The following is a 16763-nucleotide window of genomic DNA, read 5'->3' on the forward strand; positions in this document are numbered from 1 at the left end:
CGCTGCACGCATTTTCATACACGCCGCCGCCAATTGTTGTGACGTCATTGTGAATGATGTGCCCCCTCGTGGTAGTAAGTAACGACAAGTATACATGTTCGCGTTATGGTTTTGGGCGAAATAGGGGTTAAGAGCTTTGTACGTATTTAATGCGTGTTTCTTGTGCGTCCTACAGTGTGTAAATTTTCAGTTCTGGGTTTCCTGAATTTTTCTGAAAGTATGTAAGGGATCGTGGATGCAGTAATGCTCGGTCGAAAACAATACAAAATTCGCATGCGAAGAGTCATTTTATAGACTGTGTTAGTGTAGTGTCTAGCCGTTGTATGTGGTAAACACGAAGGCTAGGTATGCTCGTTTGTGATGAATAAAGAAGTAGTGGCACACCTTAAGACACGGTGGCATGTGCCAAAAGCGGTTAATGCGTAAATGAAGTGTGTTCCAGGTCGATAGTAGTAAAAAAAGAAAGAAGACAAAGAGTAACGCTCGTAACGCTATTCCTGTAACAGGCTCTGGAGGCCTATGCCCACTGGTTGTGAGACGTCGACGTCAGTAGTAATATAATTGGTATGTTTCGTAATAATTTGAAGTAATTATTACCGTGTGTTATGTTGTGCCATACAAAGAGCCTGACCGACTGCCCGAATCAGGTGTCTTCAAATTTAGGGTGTTTAAACCTAAAATCACGTGTTTTATTTAAATTTCGCGCTGCATTAGCGTACACATGCCATAATCAGGAAACACACAATACCGTATAGTCTCAGGTGTCTTCAGACTTAGGGTGTTTAAACCTAAAATCACGTGTTTTATTTAAATTTCGCGCTGCATTAGCGTACCTGTACCATAATCAGGTAGCACACAACACGCTATAGTCTCAGATCGTTTACACGCAAATGTTCCAAGTCACCATAGTCAGATAGTGTTTTGGATTAGAGTTACGTTTAAATGTGTGGTGCATGTAACACTAAACCAGAAAAAGGATTTCACCGTTATGTTTACAGGCAGCTTTGCTGATCTTCCATTAGATCCAAATGGTTGCAAGATTTTGATGTGATTGTTTTGTTCAGTATTATTTATGAAATGGTTAGTGCTGCCCATCATGCATGAGTGGAGAGACGCTGAGGAGTTTCTGATTAGGCATGAATTCATTTATGAATGTACTTTGTATAGAATATATTTATATATCTAATAATTACACAGTAAATTAGTCAATAATCTGAAGTTATTTATGGGGCTGTATAAGCATATTGAAAGATTTCCATTAATCGTATATCTGCCACAGTCGTGAATTTGTGCTCTTATGACTAGGGCCCGGATTTTTTGAAAATGCATATGCGCATATGCAAATGCATATTTTGAGGGTTTTGATCGTTATTGCATATTCTAAACGTGAGAGCATATTTCTGCATATATGTTTGACATTAAGGATAATTTCAATATTCTCTAACAAATTCGGTTTTTCCTGTGTTTTGGACATCACTTGCCAGTTGCTATTCTCAACTCTATGAATAACGGTACTTTTACCACTTACAATACAAGCAGGTAGCTTGGCTCTTTCGAAAGGGAAGGGGTGGGATTTTCCTGCATTTCTTTAACCACCACAGCAGACAGCAGCATCAGAGGGTTGGTCTTGAGAGAAGTCTCTTCAGTTAATGTGTTACTCTTTACTTTAATAGTCTGCTTCAAAGAAAGTGTTCATGTACTAAAAATGCCCAAAGAAAATTGCAGCAGTAGATATTAGAAATTCAGTGGGTGTCGAGTAATAGTGACTATTCAACAGACGGTGTCATCGTGTACTGTCAAGTGTGCGCAAAGGAAGTAAAATGTAAAAAGAAATTTCAACTTGAACAGCACTCAAGAACGACTGCACATATTACCGCAAAGAAGGGGAAGAAGAACAGCACACCACAACAACTACTTCTTACAAAAGTCAAACCCAGGTCCTCTGTTAATACATTTTCAGCCGATCTTTGTAAGGCTTTTAGTATGCAGCAACATTCCATGGAATAAATTAAGAAATCCAGTTCTGCGATCATTTCTGGAGAAATATTGTGTACTTTCTGACATCAGAGGGAACTGTGTCTGGATATCGATGGATGAGACAACCGATTTATGTGGCAGATACATAGCAAATTTCGTAGTTGGTAAGCTACGCCCAGACAAACCCAGCAAACCTCATCTTCTTCCTTGCAAAGTACTAGAGAAAACCAACCATAGCACAATAGCAAGATCTGTAAATGATTCTCTGCGACTACTGTGGTCATCTGAAGTTGAGAATAATTGTTGTAAGATGCTTGTGTTACTCACAGATGGAACTTCCTATATGTTTAAAGCAGCAAAGGCCTTACAAGTATTTTATCCAAATCTTATACACATAACCTGTTTAGTGCAAGGATTACACCATATTGCAGAAAAATACACCCACAGTTTCCAGCTGTTAACGATTTAATTGCAAGTGGCAAAAAACTGTTTCCGAAAGCACCAGCTCATGTCCAGTTCTACAAAGATTGCCTACCTCCGGTTCCTCTGCCACCTGAACCTGTCCTAACTAGGTGGGGGACATGGTTATCCACAGTTTCATTTCATCTGGAGAATTTTAATCGAGTAAAAGAAGTGGTTGCAAAACTTTAAGATGAGTATGCCTGTGTCTGTGAAGCAAAAGTGGTGTTTGGATGTGATACTGTTTATGAAAATGTGAATTTTATCCATGCACAATTTTCTACAGTTTCGGCAGTTTCAAAAGCTATTGAGAGCTTAGAATCTTGTGGTGGACTCCTTCACAACTCACTTCAACTTGTTCAGAAAGCAACTTTTTCAGTGAATTCCGCTCCAGGCGAAATTGGAGAGAAGATAAATTCAGGTTAGAAAAGGTGTTGAAATCGAACCCAGGACTAAAAAAGATTCAGTCAATTAGTCAGTACTTAAGTGGAATTAGGGTATCTTTTCCAGATGAATGTTCCGAACCTTCGGTGCCAGTGTATAAATACTGTCCAATCTCGTCAGTTGAAGTAGAAAGATCATTCTCAGCCTATAAACTCATTTTGACAGACAATAGACACAGTTTGTCTCCAGAAAACACTGAAAGACTTCTAGTTGCCTCTTGTGATGCTACATGTGAATGTAGCATGTGTGAATGTGTGAATGATACATGTAAATAGGCGAGTCTGAATAAAGTGACCTGCTTCTTAAGTGCATATTGTTTTATTTTTGGTGCATATTTTCCCGCTTTTTAGCGCATAAAGATCCGGGCCCTACTTATGGCTTTGAAGTCTTTCATGAGACTGAACAGACAGAGAGAGGACTTTCATAGAACCAAGGCCTGCCCTATTGACATCGGTGTTGCCTGTCTTCTTTCATTCGTTCATTTCCTTTATTTTCCATATGTCCATACAGGTAACAAACCTAGGATGCGGAAATGGCCCCTTTGAAAATAGATATATCAAAATACATATACAAAATTACATGAGTCACATAATCAAAATCACTTACATTAATCGATTAACATAAATAATAATATAAAGTAAAACATTTAATAGGATTTTAATTAATAAACATAATTTAAAATACTTACTCTAAAACTTGAGTTAATTCAGTTTTATTTAAATCACCTATATTAACTGAATTAAATACATTACAAATTTGCACACTTATGGCCAGTTATGTTGATAATATTCATTCGTGGAATAAAAAGAATGATGATATAAAAACTTCTTGTAATCATTTTCATAAGTCATGTTTGTTCCAGGGGACATGCTTCTGAACCCCACTTCAGTGTGACGAAACATTTGAAATGCTTTCATAGCTCTAAAGAGAATTTCTTGTTCCATCATGGCTTCAATAAAGAACTTCACTAGAGCAGGCCAAGCAGAAATTCTTCGTGCAGCTCAGAAAGATGAACAAGTTACAGACAGACTAAGTGATCTTGTATTTGATGTAGTGCATATGTTTTTTGGAAATAGGAGATGGCTTAAATCCCGAAATTTGAGGGAAACACTTGCAAGTTTTTTGTATTATGGATTCACAACTGTACCTGGCTACCAGACATTAGGTGAGGAATATACAGGGATGATTCAGATCAGTAAAGCAAATAAGAATGTGCCAGACAAGTTTCTGAGAATTTTTATGGTTATCATTAACTGTGGAGGTGAAGTCCTTTTCCGTGATCTCCTCACTAGGTTAGAGGAGCACCTTAAATTACCATCGAGTGTCACACAACTGCGACCTGAAGCTCAGTCAAAGCTGCTTTCATATGTTCGTATCATAAAACATTTGATTCCGTATCTTCATAGATTGCATAAAGGAATTTTCTATCTCAACGGCAACTATTATCACATTGCCAAAAGACTCAGTGGAATTAATTATATCTTAGTACGGCAGTGGTTGAAGGCTGAAGTATCACACAGTGGCTTTAAGATTTTGGGAGTAATTTCTTTGTTATACCTCCTGCTGCTTGCCGTCCATACTTGTGTTTCACGGTTGAAATTAGGACATGCTTCAGCAGACGTATTGACTTTAAGAGATGTTGAATTGAAAGTGCCTGTAACAGCTGGTACAAGATTGCAATGTACCCTGTGCTTAGAGACTAGGAAAAATACGTCAGTAACACCCTGTGGCCATCTTTTCTGTTGGAACTGCATCATGGAGTGGGTTCAAATGCAACAGATATGCCCGTTATGCCGAGAGAGAGTCATGCCATCCCGTGTTGTTTTGCTTCAGAACTATGATTCAACACACTGATTAAGGCAGATCTTCTAATGTAGTGTCGTGTGTGTGGGGGGGGTTTGACAACCAAGACTGAATAAATTAATTTTCCTGTTTGCTTATCTGTGACAAGTGCTGTCTTTGCCTGTCATTTTAAACAAATATTTGGGACTGTATTTGCTGTGCAACACTACTTCCCCCCCCCCCNCCCCAAAAAGTAGTTTTGTATCATGGAGGACCATGATGCCTGAGAAGATTGTGAGTTAACGTGATTGTGAGTTAACGTGATTGGAGTGATGATTGCAATATCAATGTAAAATACACCACCACAGTCAGTAAGTTCATGGAATGGCCTCAAAGCGTCGTACTGGAATTTACTGCCAATATGTTTCAGCAGTGTTTTTGCAGCTATACCAACGTTGGCAGACTTGCATAGTGGCCAGCGGCAACTAATTTGAGAGCCGATGTGGATCTGCATAAGTGTATGTGAATACCTTGTAATATGATGCCATAAAACCACATTCCAATAACTCTATCATGTATATTCAAATATAAATAAGGATTTTAAATTTAATTACATTCTTTGCAGCAGAGGAACACAGGGATTTGTGCATCTATGTATGCCAGACCATTTTCATTCAGAACCTTCACCCTTTTCTAGAACACATTGGGATCATTCTTTGTTGAATTATGAATTGTTGTTTGTTTCCTGAGCTTGACATAATCCTCAGTAAATCTTCTGATATTTACACCTATGACCATGTCTCCAGTGTACACACATAGAGTGATGTCTCCATCATGACCCTCAGTTGCATGTGTGGGGGGCAGTGGGCTCAGAAGATCACCTTGAAGCTTATCGTTTCTCTGTCTTGTGTCCCCTGATTCCATCAAGCCATCCATTACTGTCATGGTGTTATAGGATAGAGTGATCCTGTATAGTGATGTCACTTCAGTATTTGCACCCTTCAGTCCTTCCAGTGTTGTGTTGAACTTGCACATGTTTAGAATGTGAAGCAAGAGGAAGCTGTACAAATCCACTGCACTTTCTTTCAAGGTAACAATTTAATGACTTTGTGCCAGTGGAGTGTGTGTACAGAAGTTGAGTTTAAGGTAGAGTTGTCCCTGTGCTTAACTAAGCACTACACCATGAAGGTGTATGGGGGAGTGGATGTATAGATCAACACTAGTTGGAGGTTAGTGGTCAGCTTTACATCCCGGCCACTTTACCGGTAGGGAAAGAGCTCCCAGTATCCACTGGATAGGAGGCTGAGTGGGCCCCAGGACTGGTCTGGACAACTTGGAGAAAATTCACTGCAATGCCATTTTCATCAAGGCTGTAACCAGTTGCTATACCGACTGTACTATCTTGGCTCCGTTGATTGTACAGAAGAATAAATACAGACTGATCCTAGTAATGATGCATATTTATTTAGAATCCTTAGAAAGTAACCAATTCATTTGGAAGTTAGCTTGGCTTTTCATGTGATAATTGTTGGCCACATGTTGCATTAATATGATGATGGTGTTTGTATGTGGTTCTGTTTGGAATGAATTGCATTTTTTTCATTGCGCAAACAGCCCCTTTGTACCAGAGGAATTAAGATCCCCTATTCTGCAACAAAGGTTAAAGAATAAAGCAATCTGTTAAAATAATTTTCTCAGTTTATGTTATGATGTTTTAGTAGCCATCCCTCTACAAATTGTATTTTTTGTATATTATCATCCAACATTAAATATACATTGCTGTGTATGAATGTTTGTGTTAATTTAGTGTGAAATAAACTATTCTGTGAAACCAGAAGGGATTTTCCTGGTTTTTTGTGCATATGAATAAAGTTAGTATTAACAATTATGTATTTATAATGTTTTATTGTACACTATGTTGTGTAATTTGATTTTGTAGGTTGTCAGTTTCAAATAGCTGTCATAGTTTAGTGAATTTTCTTTAAATGTGCATGGGGAAATTTTTTATGTGTGTGTGTGATAATTCCATGTTAGGTGGGTCCCTGTCACCACGGCATGGCGCGTCCTCAGGTTGCGGATGGAGGAGACGCCCTCCAGTTTTGGAGGGAAGCTGTGAATATATTGAATAAGCAGTCATGGGCAGCTGACAAGGGGTGGCCCTCCAGCTTGGGGGTTGGGCTTGGGGCTAACAACTCCTCACCGTAAAAAATCGGTATGTTACGAAAATGAACACAAAGATGAGGTGGGCAGGTCATGTAGCACGAATGGGGGAGACGAATGCGTATAGGATATTTGTGGGAAAGCCAGAAGGAAAGAGACCACAGGGAAGACCAAGGCGTAGGTGGGTGGACAATATTAGAATGGATCTTAGCGAGATAGGATGGGATGGTATGGATTGGATAAATCTGGCTCAGGATAGGGACCAGTGGAGGGCTCTTGTGAACACGGTGATGAACCTTTGGGTTCCATAAAATGCTGCAAAATTCTTGAGTAGCTGCAGAATTGGCGGCTCCTCAAGAAGGGCTCAGCTCTGTGAGTGAGTGAGTGAGTGAGTAAGTAAGTAATTGTGAAAATTTTCATGTATGCATATTCAGTTTTATCTACTAAGAGTCTAAGACTCGCATGAAGTTGGTGTGTACTTTGGCTGTTACTAACTTCAATTATCTTCTGCATGCTTCTACTTTTCACCAATAGTTAGCTAAGTTTTGTCACACTTTCTGCTAATGCAGTTTACTTAAGATTGGTACTGCCAAATCAAGGAATTTTGCTCATCCATTTACATTAACCACAGCACTTATTTCATGTAGAAACCATAGAGAATATAACTTCTACTGTGAGAAGTTGTCCTACTGATGTCAATCTTCTAAGTACATGGATACCTTCATGACAAAATGTAGGATCAAAGAAAATCTCAGAAATAAAATTTTTTAATTTGCCTAGGTTGCTAATTCAGTCCCTTTCATGTCCTCAGAACCAACTTATCAAAAATGTACCGTAATAGAATCTCATCTTCATCTTAATCTATAGCTGTATTCATTTCCCTCAAAATAGTTTGACTGTGTGCCATTTGATTGGGCCCAGCCTCCAACCTGGAGGACCGGACCATGTTATTTTGGTGACATTTAATTTGCACATTGATGAAACCTCTGGAATAAAGAATCTTCAGATTTTTTTTAGGTGATGCACAAAGAAACTGAATACATAAATTGTAATTTAGTGCCTTGTTATCAGTCCAACAAATATATACCAGATGCAAATAGTACTGCATAGTACCCGACAAGTAAGTAGGTGAAGAGACGGTTTTCGGCCCAATAGAAAAGGGGGATTTGTCTGGTATGCATATGGTTCCAAGATAAATAAGGGCACTGGAGCTGGTGTGTTCTGCTATGGCACAAGGCGGAAACTTAGTTTCAGCCTCAGGCAGTACACGACAGTATTCCAGGCAGCAGTATATGCCATTAAAGCATGTATTATGGAGAATTTAGGTAGGAACATATGCATTCTATCTGACAGCCAGGCTGCACTTAAAGTGCTTAACAGACACCAGATCAACTCAAAATTGGTCTGGGATTGCCACCAAACCCTCATGGAACTGGCCAAACATAACGGTACAACTGATATGGGTCCCGGGGCATGAGGGTATTGCTGGAAATGAAATAGCAGACCAATTGGCCAAGATTGGAGCTGAACATCTGTTCATAGGACCTGAACCAGCCTGTGGCATCTCTGTAGGAGTCGCCAGAAAGACAATCGGACTGGACAAATATGAATCAAAAGAAATAGTGGGGATCCTTGACTGGAATCAGGCAAGCAAAGGGACTCATACAAAGACCCTCTACTAAAAGAGTGAAGGAACTGTTGAAGTTAAACAGGAACCAGCTATGATGGCTGGTAGGACTACTTGCAGGACACTGTCACCTCAAAGGAACCTCTTCAAACTGGGACTAAGTAATAGTCCAACTTGTGAGAGGTGTCAAGAATAAAATGGAACAGCCACACATATCCTGTGCGAATGTGAGGCCTTAGCTTATTTAAGATTGTGTCACTTGGGTCAGTATTTCATGGAACCAAGTGACTATTTCGACATCCCCACATACAAAATCCTACGCTTCATTCGATGTGCAGGATTGTTGAGGGGATAATTAGAAGGGGAGGCACAATAGATCACTGTGGGCGTGGTGCAAGGGCCATGAAGGCCCACCCCTTATACATTCATTCATTCAGGTAGGTGAAGAGTATGGTCATTTTGATCATAATGCCGTGTGGTTCAGAGGAAGCCTGATGATTTGGTGGAAAACATTGCCTCTATCTACTAAGTTTAAGCATGGTATGGCAATTATTGGTGCATTACTCAACTTTCATGGACATAAAACATGCATAATTTTTTTCCCTGTAGCTCTTGTTTGGAACGTTTGTCACTTATACTTAATATGTTATGTGTGAGATATATGGTGACATGTAGTTGTCATTGTAATGTCTGTTTTCATAGTTTAAGTTAAAACTGAAAGTTGCCAACAGATTTTGATAGAAGTGTCCAGTATCATATTAATGAAATCTTATCAGCGGTTCTCAGGTTCTTGAATACAAATAATACATAGTAAAGCTAGTGGGTGAAATTTTGCACAACTTTTTTTTACATGCCAAAAATTACACGCGGTAGCATAGTTGGTTGAGGGGCTATGCTACAAGCCAGAAGGTCACAGGTTCAAGTCCTGATGAGGTCATTGGATTTTTTCAGTTGACCTAATCCTTCCAGCCACAATAGGCCCGGTGGTTTACTCAGCCTCTAACTGAAATGAGTACCAGGAATTAATTAAATAATATTCGTGGGGAGTAAAGCGCGGACGGTGCGTAAGACTGACAACCTTACCGCCATCTTTGAGCCGATTGTGTGGATAGTGTGGGACCCTCAACGTTTCACAGCCCTATGGGCCTTCACGGCCTGGTACAGGGATAGCTTTACTTTTTTTTTTTACATGCCAAAAATTATTGGATCTATAAATTGTATTAATTTGCTTTTTAAACCAAATATTTCACTGATAAAGTTAATTGTACGTGAAGTATTCATGGGGAAGGCAAGAAATTCAGAGAACATTTCTGTGAAAAATCCAAAGAGGAGACAATAGTGGTTTTGGCTACTATCCTGTTGCAGCTAGCATATTCCACATTGCATAAATTTTCAACTGCAAAGTAGTTGAAGCATATTTATGTCTGTTTATAAAAGTTCCTTTTAAAACCAAACCGTGCAACGCCATGTAGACTTTATCAGAAAGTTTAATGGGAAAGTCTGAGTATTCCATATTCGTTAGAAATGGGCTATGGGATGGATAACTGTGGGTCCGATTTTCACCACCAACAAGAGATTTTTTTCTACTTATCGTCAAGAACAGCCTCAGGCTCAGCGCAGCCATCTGTTTTGATGGATGCTGCTGGGGTAAAGTGGTCGGAGCGTGAAGCTCTGCCTCCAACTAAGGCCGATGCTAAGGATGATAAAGCTATAACTTTACTTTGCCATGCTTGTTCACAACGTGGTGCTTAATTAAGCAAAGATAACTTTTCCTTTAGTTTTACCATTTTTGTTTTCGCAATTTGTTTGATGTAATTAACGTGCCCTGAAGTACAGTTCAGCCAAAATTGCAGGCGATCAAAGATGATTGTACCTTGGACCGCTTTGGACTCCGTGATTTGTACCCTGTGATATATCAGAACGCACATATTTTTAATTGGCATCGTTGGTAGTGGTGAACCGTGTGCGTGGAAATGGCAGGTTTCGTGTGTAATGTTTGTTGTGGGTATGTTAATTTGTTGTATTAGTAGGTAATAATGCCTAATGGAAACGGACACTTGCGCAAATGTGATAAGAAGCAGCAGCAGTCCAAGAAACAAGATGTTGGAAGTAAAATAAAGAGAGCTAGGAGTGTAAAAGAAAATGAGGGAAATGATTTTGCAAGTATCGTCAGCAAAGACGGTATAAACGAGCAGCAGCCCGTTGATTCAGTTCAAACAGGCACACGCAAGCAGTCCAAGAAACAAGTTGTAGTTGGGGGTAAAGTGAAGAGAGCTAAGAGTGTGAAAGAAAACGAGGGAAATAATTTTGCAAGTATCGTCAGCAAAGATGGCATTTCAAGCAACTGGGAGACTTTCAAGCAGCATCTTTTACATTTGGAGAAAGACGGTGCCCCAAGAACGGAAAATAAAAACACTTATCATGGATTTCGTCAAAAAATATCGCCGGAAAATACTAACGAAACATCTACCTGTTCAGCTCCTAGACGTATGAGAAGGGCGATAACGGGTTCGAGTAAGGAAAAAACTAAAGTTATTGCTATAGACTGTGAAATGGTAGGCATTGATACCGGAAAGGACAATATGCTGGCAAGGGTGTCATTAGTAAATAAACACGGAAATTGTATATATGATAAGTATGTGTTGCCATCAGAGCCAGTTGTGGATTATAGAACACCAGTTAGTGGTGTTCGACCAAAGGATTTGCATAATGGAGAAAGCTTTGAGACTGTTCAGAAAGAAGTAGCAGAAATAATGCAAGGTCGAATTTTGGTTGGTCATGCATTAAGAAATGACCTTAAAGTTTTGTTCCTTAGTCATCCAAGAAGAGCAATTCGGGACACTTCTAAATATAAACCCTTCCATAAGTTCAGCAATGGTCGCACACCAAGTCTGCGGAAACTAGCGGAAGCAGTGCTGGGTGTTAAAATACAGCAAGGTGAACATGATTCAGTAGTAGATGCAAGAACAGCAATGAAGTTATATTTGATGTATAGAAAAGAGTGGGAGAAATCCCTTCATTCCAAATCCAACCCAGTAAGAATTAAGTAATTGTATTTGCAAATAGGTATAATGAAGTGTGCTTTTAATAGTCAAGCATAGGAATGGTACCTTCTTTGCTTTATACACTATTGTAACACAGTCTTATGTTAAATATTTTGATAATTTTCAGACTGCATATCTCTGCATACACCCATTTCACACCTCCCTCAGTGACTTGGCATCTGCTATTTTTATGATGCACAATTTAGAGCAGTTGTCAGTAGTCAGCTCTTTTCTTTAGTTTACATTTGTTTCCTCTTGTTGGAATTCATTCTTATGACATGGATTGTTTGTTTAGCCATAGAAACTTCAAAACTGTATGAAGATTAGTCTTCTAAAACAAGTAAATTTCTGAATAATACTGTGTTTTTGAATATGATGTTATCTAGTGTGGTAGAAGTTCACTGACATTTCAGAGGAAAATACTGCTCCCATCTTCAAGGTCAAAGAGTAATCCAAGCAAGCTGCTTTCTTGCAAACCTTGTTCTTCCACATTGAAGTAATGCACTGATGGACTGTACCATGTCTGTCTTATTGATTGAGGCTGAATATGGAAACAATACCTTGCTCTGGGAAATGGATACGTACCTACAAAACTGTGTTTACCTTTTGGGTACTCATTATTCCAAATTACTAAGTACTGTATGTATGTATGTATGAAGGGGTAGGCCTTCTCGGCCCTTGCGCTTAGACCTCAGTGGTCCATTACTAAGTACTGTATGAGAGACTAACCTTGAGATTTACGAGGAATGCAGAAAGCCCGAAATCCTTATGGCAGGTTTATAGAATGCATCAGTGACTACCATCTGTGCAAAAACATTCACTGCTTTCTCTGTAGTTGCTGTTAGCTTCCTCACCATGCATGTCTAGAGTCTGATAAAGTAATTAAATCTAAATCTTTTCTGTAGTAATATTCAGGACTTCACTGATGTCACAGAGGGAAGATGGCAGTTCAGTAGCACTCCTCAGCATGATAGTTTTTCTCATTTAAAAAAGATTTGTTCTCTGCTTGGTTTAATCAGTTTTAATTCCTTCATAATATAGTTGCTCCATCCCATAGGCAGGGCAGAGTCAATGCATTGTGGCTCATTTTAGAAGCCATTATTGTTCTGAGGTCATGGAAGTATTTCCCATTGATTTAGTCCCTCCTCCTCTTCTTCTAGCTGTTTTGCTTCCCCACTAGTGTGCTTTTTATAGTCCTCCATAGTTCATTTACACAATTGTGCCCACCCATGCATCAAGAGGCTTTCACGTACAAGATTCATGTTTTACTCAGCACATTTTAAGTTACTCTTCATACACTGCTTTATATTTGTGTAATAAATGTGTGTTGCACTAGGAAAAATGTAAAGCTTGCAAATGGCTGGAGGTTAATCTTAATTTGGATTCTTCAGTAGAAAAAATAAATATATGTTTTAATCTTCATTCTTTCTGTAAACTCATGGTAAAGGATTGTTTTTGAAAAGTCAGTCACTCAGCTGATCAGAAAATTTTTCACCTGTATAGAATCTGGAGGTTCATTATCGTGTTCACAGAAATCTTCAATTGGACCTGTTATAAGCTAGTTTGGCCACCTCACCTGTTTATACCGGTTTTTTAACATAATTTTCCCATCTAAGCCTCATCTTCAAAGTGATCTTTTCCATAAACTCCATTTGAAATGCTGTTTCCATGCATCTTGGATGTCCTGTCTCACTTGCTCTCCTGATGTAATGTTAGGTAGAAGTACATAAAAGGTAAAGTTGTCCCTGCAATTAATTAAGCACCCCACCATGATGTATGGGGTGAATGGCGGTGTACATCCACCATTCTTGACCTCTTCATGAGATGGAATTTGGTAGTCAGCTTCTTGCTCCAGCCGCTTAACCCCCAAGTAAATCGTATTTGTGGTGCTCATTTTGTAGGAGGCTGGGTGGGCTCAGTAGCTGGTGTGAATGCTGTAGAGATGAAAAAAATCTCTCTTCTGGGAATTGAACCCTAATTCCTTTGTCATCCAGCCCATAGTCTGTCACTCTACCTACGTCACTAATATCACTCAAAGCATAAATTATCAAGCTCATGTAATTTTCTCAATTGTCCTGTTAATTCCTCTTTCTTATGTTCATATCTCAACAATTTTCAAACACATATTCAGTGACTTGAGGGTTTTGCGGCACATGACTAATGTGTAACTTTGACTTTTGGGGTGATAGCATGTACAGGGCACACAAGAACATTGATACAGCTTGAACATTGACATGGCTTAACCTTGAAAGCCAAAGTCACACCCCAAATCTGTATACAGACACTGTGAAGGGATTAGTTTAGATTTTTGTTAGTTGCATTTTCGAGTGCTAAAAATGATGCAGCTTTTACCAAGACCTGTGGTTCAGTCTTCAGCCTTAAAGAGCTTATACACCACCATCTTAATATGTCCATATATTTGATCAAAGAAATTGCTGATTTGTAGAATAGTTTGAGATTTGAGTAACAAGATTTATAGCTGTAGGGATAAGATGCCATGTAGTTTTGCATTAAGATATGAGATTTTGATGGTGGTGAAGATTCATACTGTAGTCTTCTGGGTTGTGACAACATGGAGTCTGGTATTTGGTTTCCAGTATGTTTGGTAGAGGTCACATCACTGCAGTAATCATGCAAGTTCAGAACTAAAAATACCACATGCAGGATTTGAGGTTCTCAGAGGTGTGGTTATGAAGAATTCTGTCTTTCTGAATATTGCACTGTGCAGTCTCTTGAAAGTTAATTAACAATTTAGGGGAATATGTCACTTTTATATTCAGGGTTGAAGAGTATGCCAAGCAAGAGATCAATATGAAGGGGACTGCAGGCCACAGGAAACATTGCAAAAGTAACACAAGGCAGTAGTGAAGATTAGACATACCGGGTAATTCTTGCACTGCTTTCTGTAAGTTGCCTTTCAGTGGAACCACAGATGGCCAGCATAGACTACATATCAGAAAGTTCTGTAGTCACATGGAAATACATGTTGTAAACAGTTATAATATGTAAGATTTGAGGTTTTCACAGCGGTGACTGTGAAGAAAGCAGTCTTCTGGGATATGGCACCGTTTAGATGTTGTGTTAACCGACGTTTCGGAGGAACGTATCAGCTCCATATTCAGTGTAGGAGAAAAAAAATCCTGCACCTGCTCATGTTGGTTCTTCACTTGTGGATTTTCTTCTACCCTGAAGATGGAGGCGATACGTTCCTACGAAACATCTTTTAACAACATCTACATGGCACCATATCCCAGAACTGTTTCTTCTTTTTTCTTCTACCCTGAAGATTGAGACAATACGTTCCTCCGAAACTAGTCACATGGAAATACATGTTGTAAACAGTTATAATATGTAAGATTTGAGGTTTTCACAGCGGTGACTGTGAAGAAAGCAGTCTTCTGGGATATGGCACCGTTTAGATGTTGTGTTAACCGACGTTTCGGAGGAACGTATCAGCTCCATATTCAGTGTAGGAGAAAAAAAATCCTGCACCTGCTCATGTTGGTTCTTCACTTGTGGATTTTCTTCTACCCTGAAGATGGAGGCGATACGTTCCTACGAAACATCTTTTAACAACATCTACATGGCACCATATCCCAGAACTGTTTCTTCTTTTTTCTTCTTCCCTGAAGATTGAGACAATACGTTCCTCCGAAACATCGGTCAACACAACATCTACATGACGCCATATCCCAGAAGACTGCTTTCTTCGTAGTTATAATATTTTTAGTTTTACAGATTTCACGAAAAGCTGTATACAAGATGAACTAGTCTGATGGAATACACATCAAAGTTTAAGTAGGGTTTAAGAGAAATTTATATCTCTCAGTCACCCTTGAGGACTACTGCCTTATTGTGGAGAGGACTTTTGTGTGACCCAGTGACCCAGAGGGCTATGCTGTTGGGAGCATGAGCTCCTTGTAGAGCCACTGATGCCAGGCAGGTCAAAGTGTAGGGGCCAGATGAAGTGTAGTTCTCAGTCTCTCAGGTTGAGGATTGGGCATGGGGCTAACAACCCAACCCCCAAAAAATGTACTGTTACGGAAACTTCTGAGTCTGTAGAGGAAACCAAGACCCACTTAGGGTTGTGGCGCCAGCAGAGGAGCAGGAGAAGAAGAAGAAGAAGAAGAAGGTGGCCGTCATTGTCATTATTCAGAACAAATTTTGTAGCTCAGTTACCTACAAAACGCTTTATTCTGGAAGTTACTAATTGCTGGTGCAAATATCTAGTGTGTCAGAAGAGTTTCTATGGGAAAGACAAAAGAACTGTAATTTTGATCAAGTTTTCTATACCCTCCTCTGCATGAACAGATGACAACTGTGAACTTTTTAAAATTGTGGTCAGTCAGATTGATGGCAGTAGTCTGGTGGACAGTTACTGACATTTTGCAGGGTAGAAATCACAACCCAGAAGACCATTACTTATATTTTTGGTGCCATGAAAACATAATTTTAAATGTGAACTTTTTAATCTTTAATATATCTTGTCTTAATGAAATTGAAGCCAAAGATGACCATGATTAATTTCAAGATAATATTGTTATTCACGAATTTAAATGTGAAGGTAACAATGAATACATTTGATTTGAAGAAAACCATTAGGGTATTTACTGAAGAGAGAAAACGTCTTCTCTTACTGCTCCTATTCTAGTGTAATGGCTCACTACAAGTCAAACCAGAGTATTTGCTAGTGTAAGTTATATTTGCTGATCAGAGCACACATATCTATCCTTATATGAAAAAATTACCAAGTGAGTATAAGTACAGAAATATCATAAGTAATGGCCCACAATATTATATTTTACAAAAATCATGGTGGAATACACTACACAAGTAAATGAGTCATCAGCTATGACTACAGATCTGAACGCTTTGATTATTACAGGATTTACCGTATGGAAGAAATCAGCTTATTTTGATTTTATTGAAGTATGATGACGTGGGAGAGGTGTATTTTTCATGTCGACATAAAAGTCTGGGACCAACAGTTATCATTCCAAACAGGTACAGCCATTTAGTGATCTGTGGGTACAATACTGTGTACGATATTGATTTCGGCATAACTAATTTGTACTGTAATTGAATTGCGGTAAGAAAGATGTAACAAATTACAACGGATCATATTAACAACATTTATATGATTCAAATATTGGCGCGCGATGTTGTATGTTCCCCTGTGCGTTTTCTGTGCTATTAATTTAAGTAAGCCATGATTTCACAACTAGCTAATCTATCGGGCCAATGAAAAAGACCGCGTGCCTAATTACAAG

The 16763-nt window shown here is 39.0% G+C and overlaps 2 protein-coding genes across 6 annotated transcripts; both read left to right on the forward strand.

Moving 5' to 3' along the window:
• The first annotated feature begins 85 nt into the window (after positions 1–85).
• On the forward strand, positions 86–4904 carry LOC111865071 (peroxisome biogenesis factor 10). Of its 5 annotated transcripts, none has more exons than XM_023852802.2 (2): positions 86–138; positions 3743–4904. In XM_023852802.2, exon 2 carries the CDS (start codon positions 3826–3828, stop codon positions 4732–4734), a length of 909 nt encoding a protein of 302 aa, XP_023708570.1. In that variant the 5' UTR covers positions 86–138; positions 3743–3825; the 3' UTR covers positions 4735–4904. The 5 variants fall into 5 exon arrangements, with proteins under 5 accessions (XP_023708570.1, XP_033607564.1, XP_033607565.1 ...); XM_033751673.1 differs by having other exon boundaries at positions 89–564; XM_033751674.1 differs by having other exon boundaries at positions 89–345.
• A 5513-nt stretch (positions 4905–10417) lies between these two features.
• On the forward strand, positions 10418–11851 carry LOC111865063 (RNA exonuclease 4). Its single transcript, XM_023852788.2, has one exon. It carries the CDS (start codon positions 10486–10488, stop codon positions 11497–11499), a length of 1014 nt encoding a protein of 337 aa, XP_023708556.1. The 5' UTR covers positions 10418–10485; the 3' UTR covers positions 11500–11851.
• Positions 11852–16763: the final 4912 nt, after the last annotated feature.

This window comes from Cryptotermes secundus, unplaced genomic scaffold (assembly GCF_002891405.2).
Source record: "Cryptotermes secundus unplaced genomic scaffold, Csec_1.0 scaffold1427, whole genome shotgun sequence".
In the NCBI taxonomy this organism is placed as follows: domain Eukaryota; kingdom Metazoa; phylum Arthropoda; class Insecta; order Blattodea; family Kalotermitidae; genus Cryptotermes; species Cryptotermes secundus.

What these genes read in the sequence shown, in the direction of transcription:
- LOC111865071 (XM_023852802.2), top strand. Translation starts at nt 3,826, where the DNA reads ATGGCTTCAATAAAGAACTTCACTAGAGCAGGCCAAGCAGAAATTCTT.
- LOC111865063 (XM_023852788.2), top strand. Translation starts at nt 10,486, where the DNA reads ATGCCTAATGGAAACGGACACTTGCGCAAATGTGATAAGAAGCAGCAG.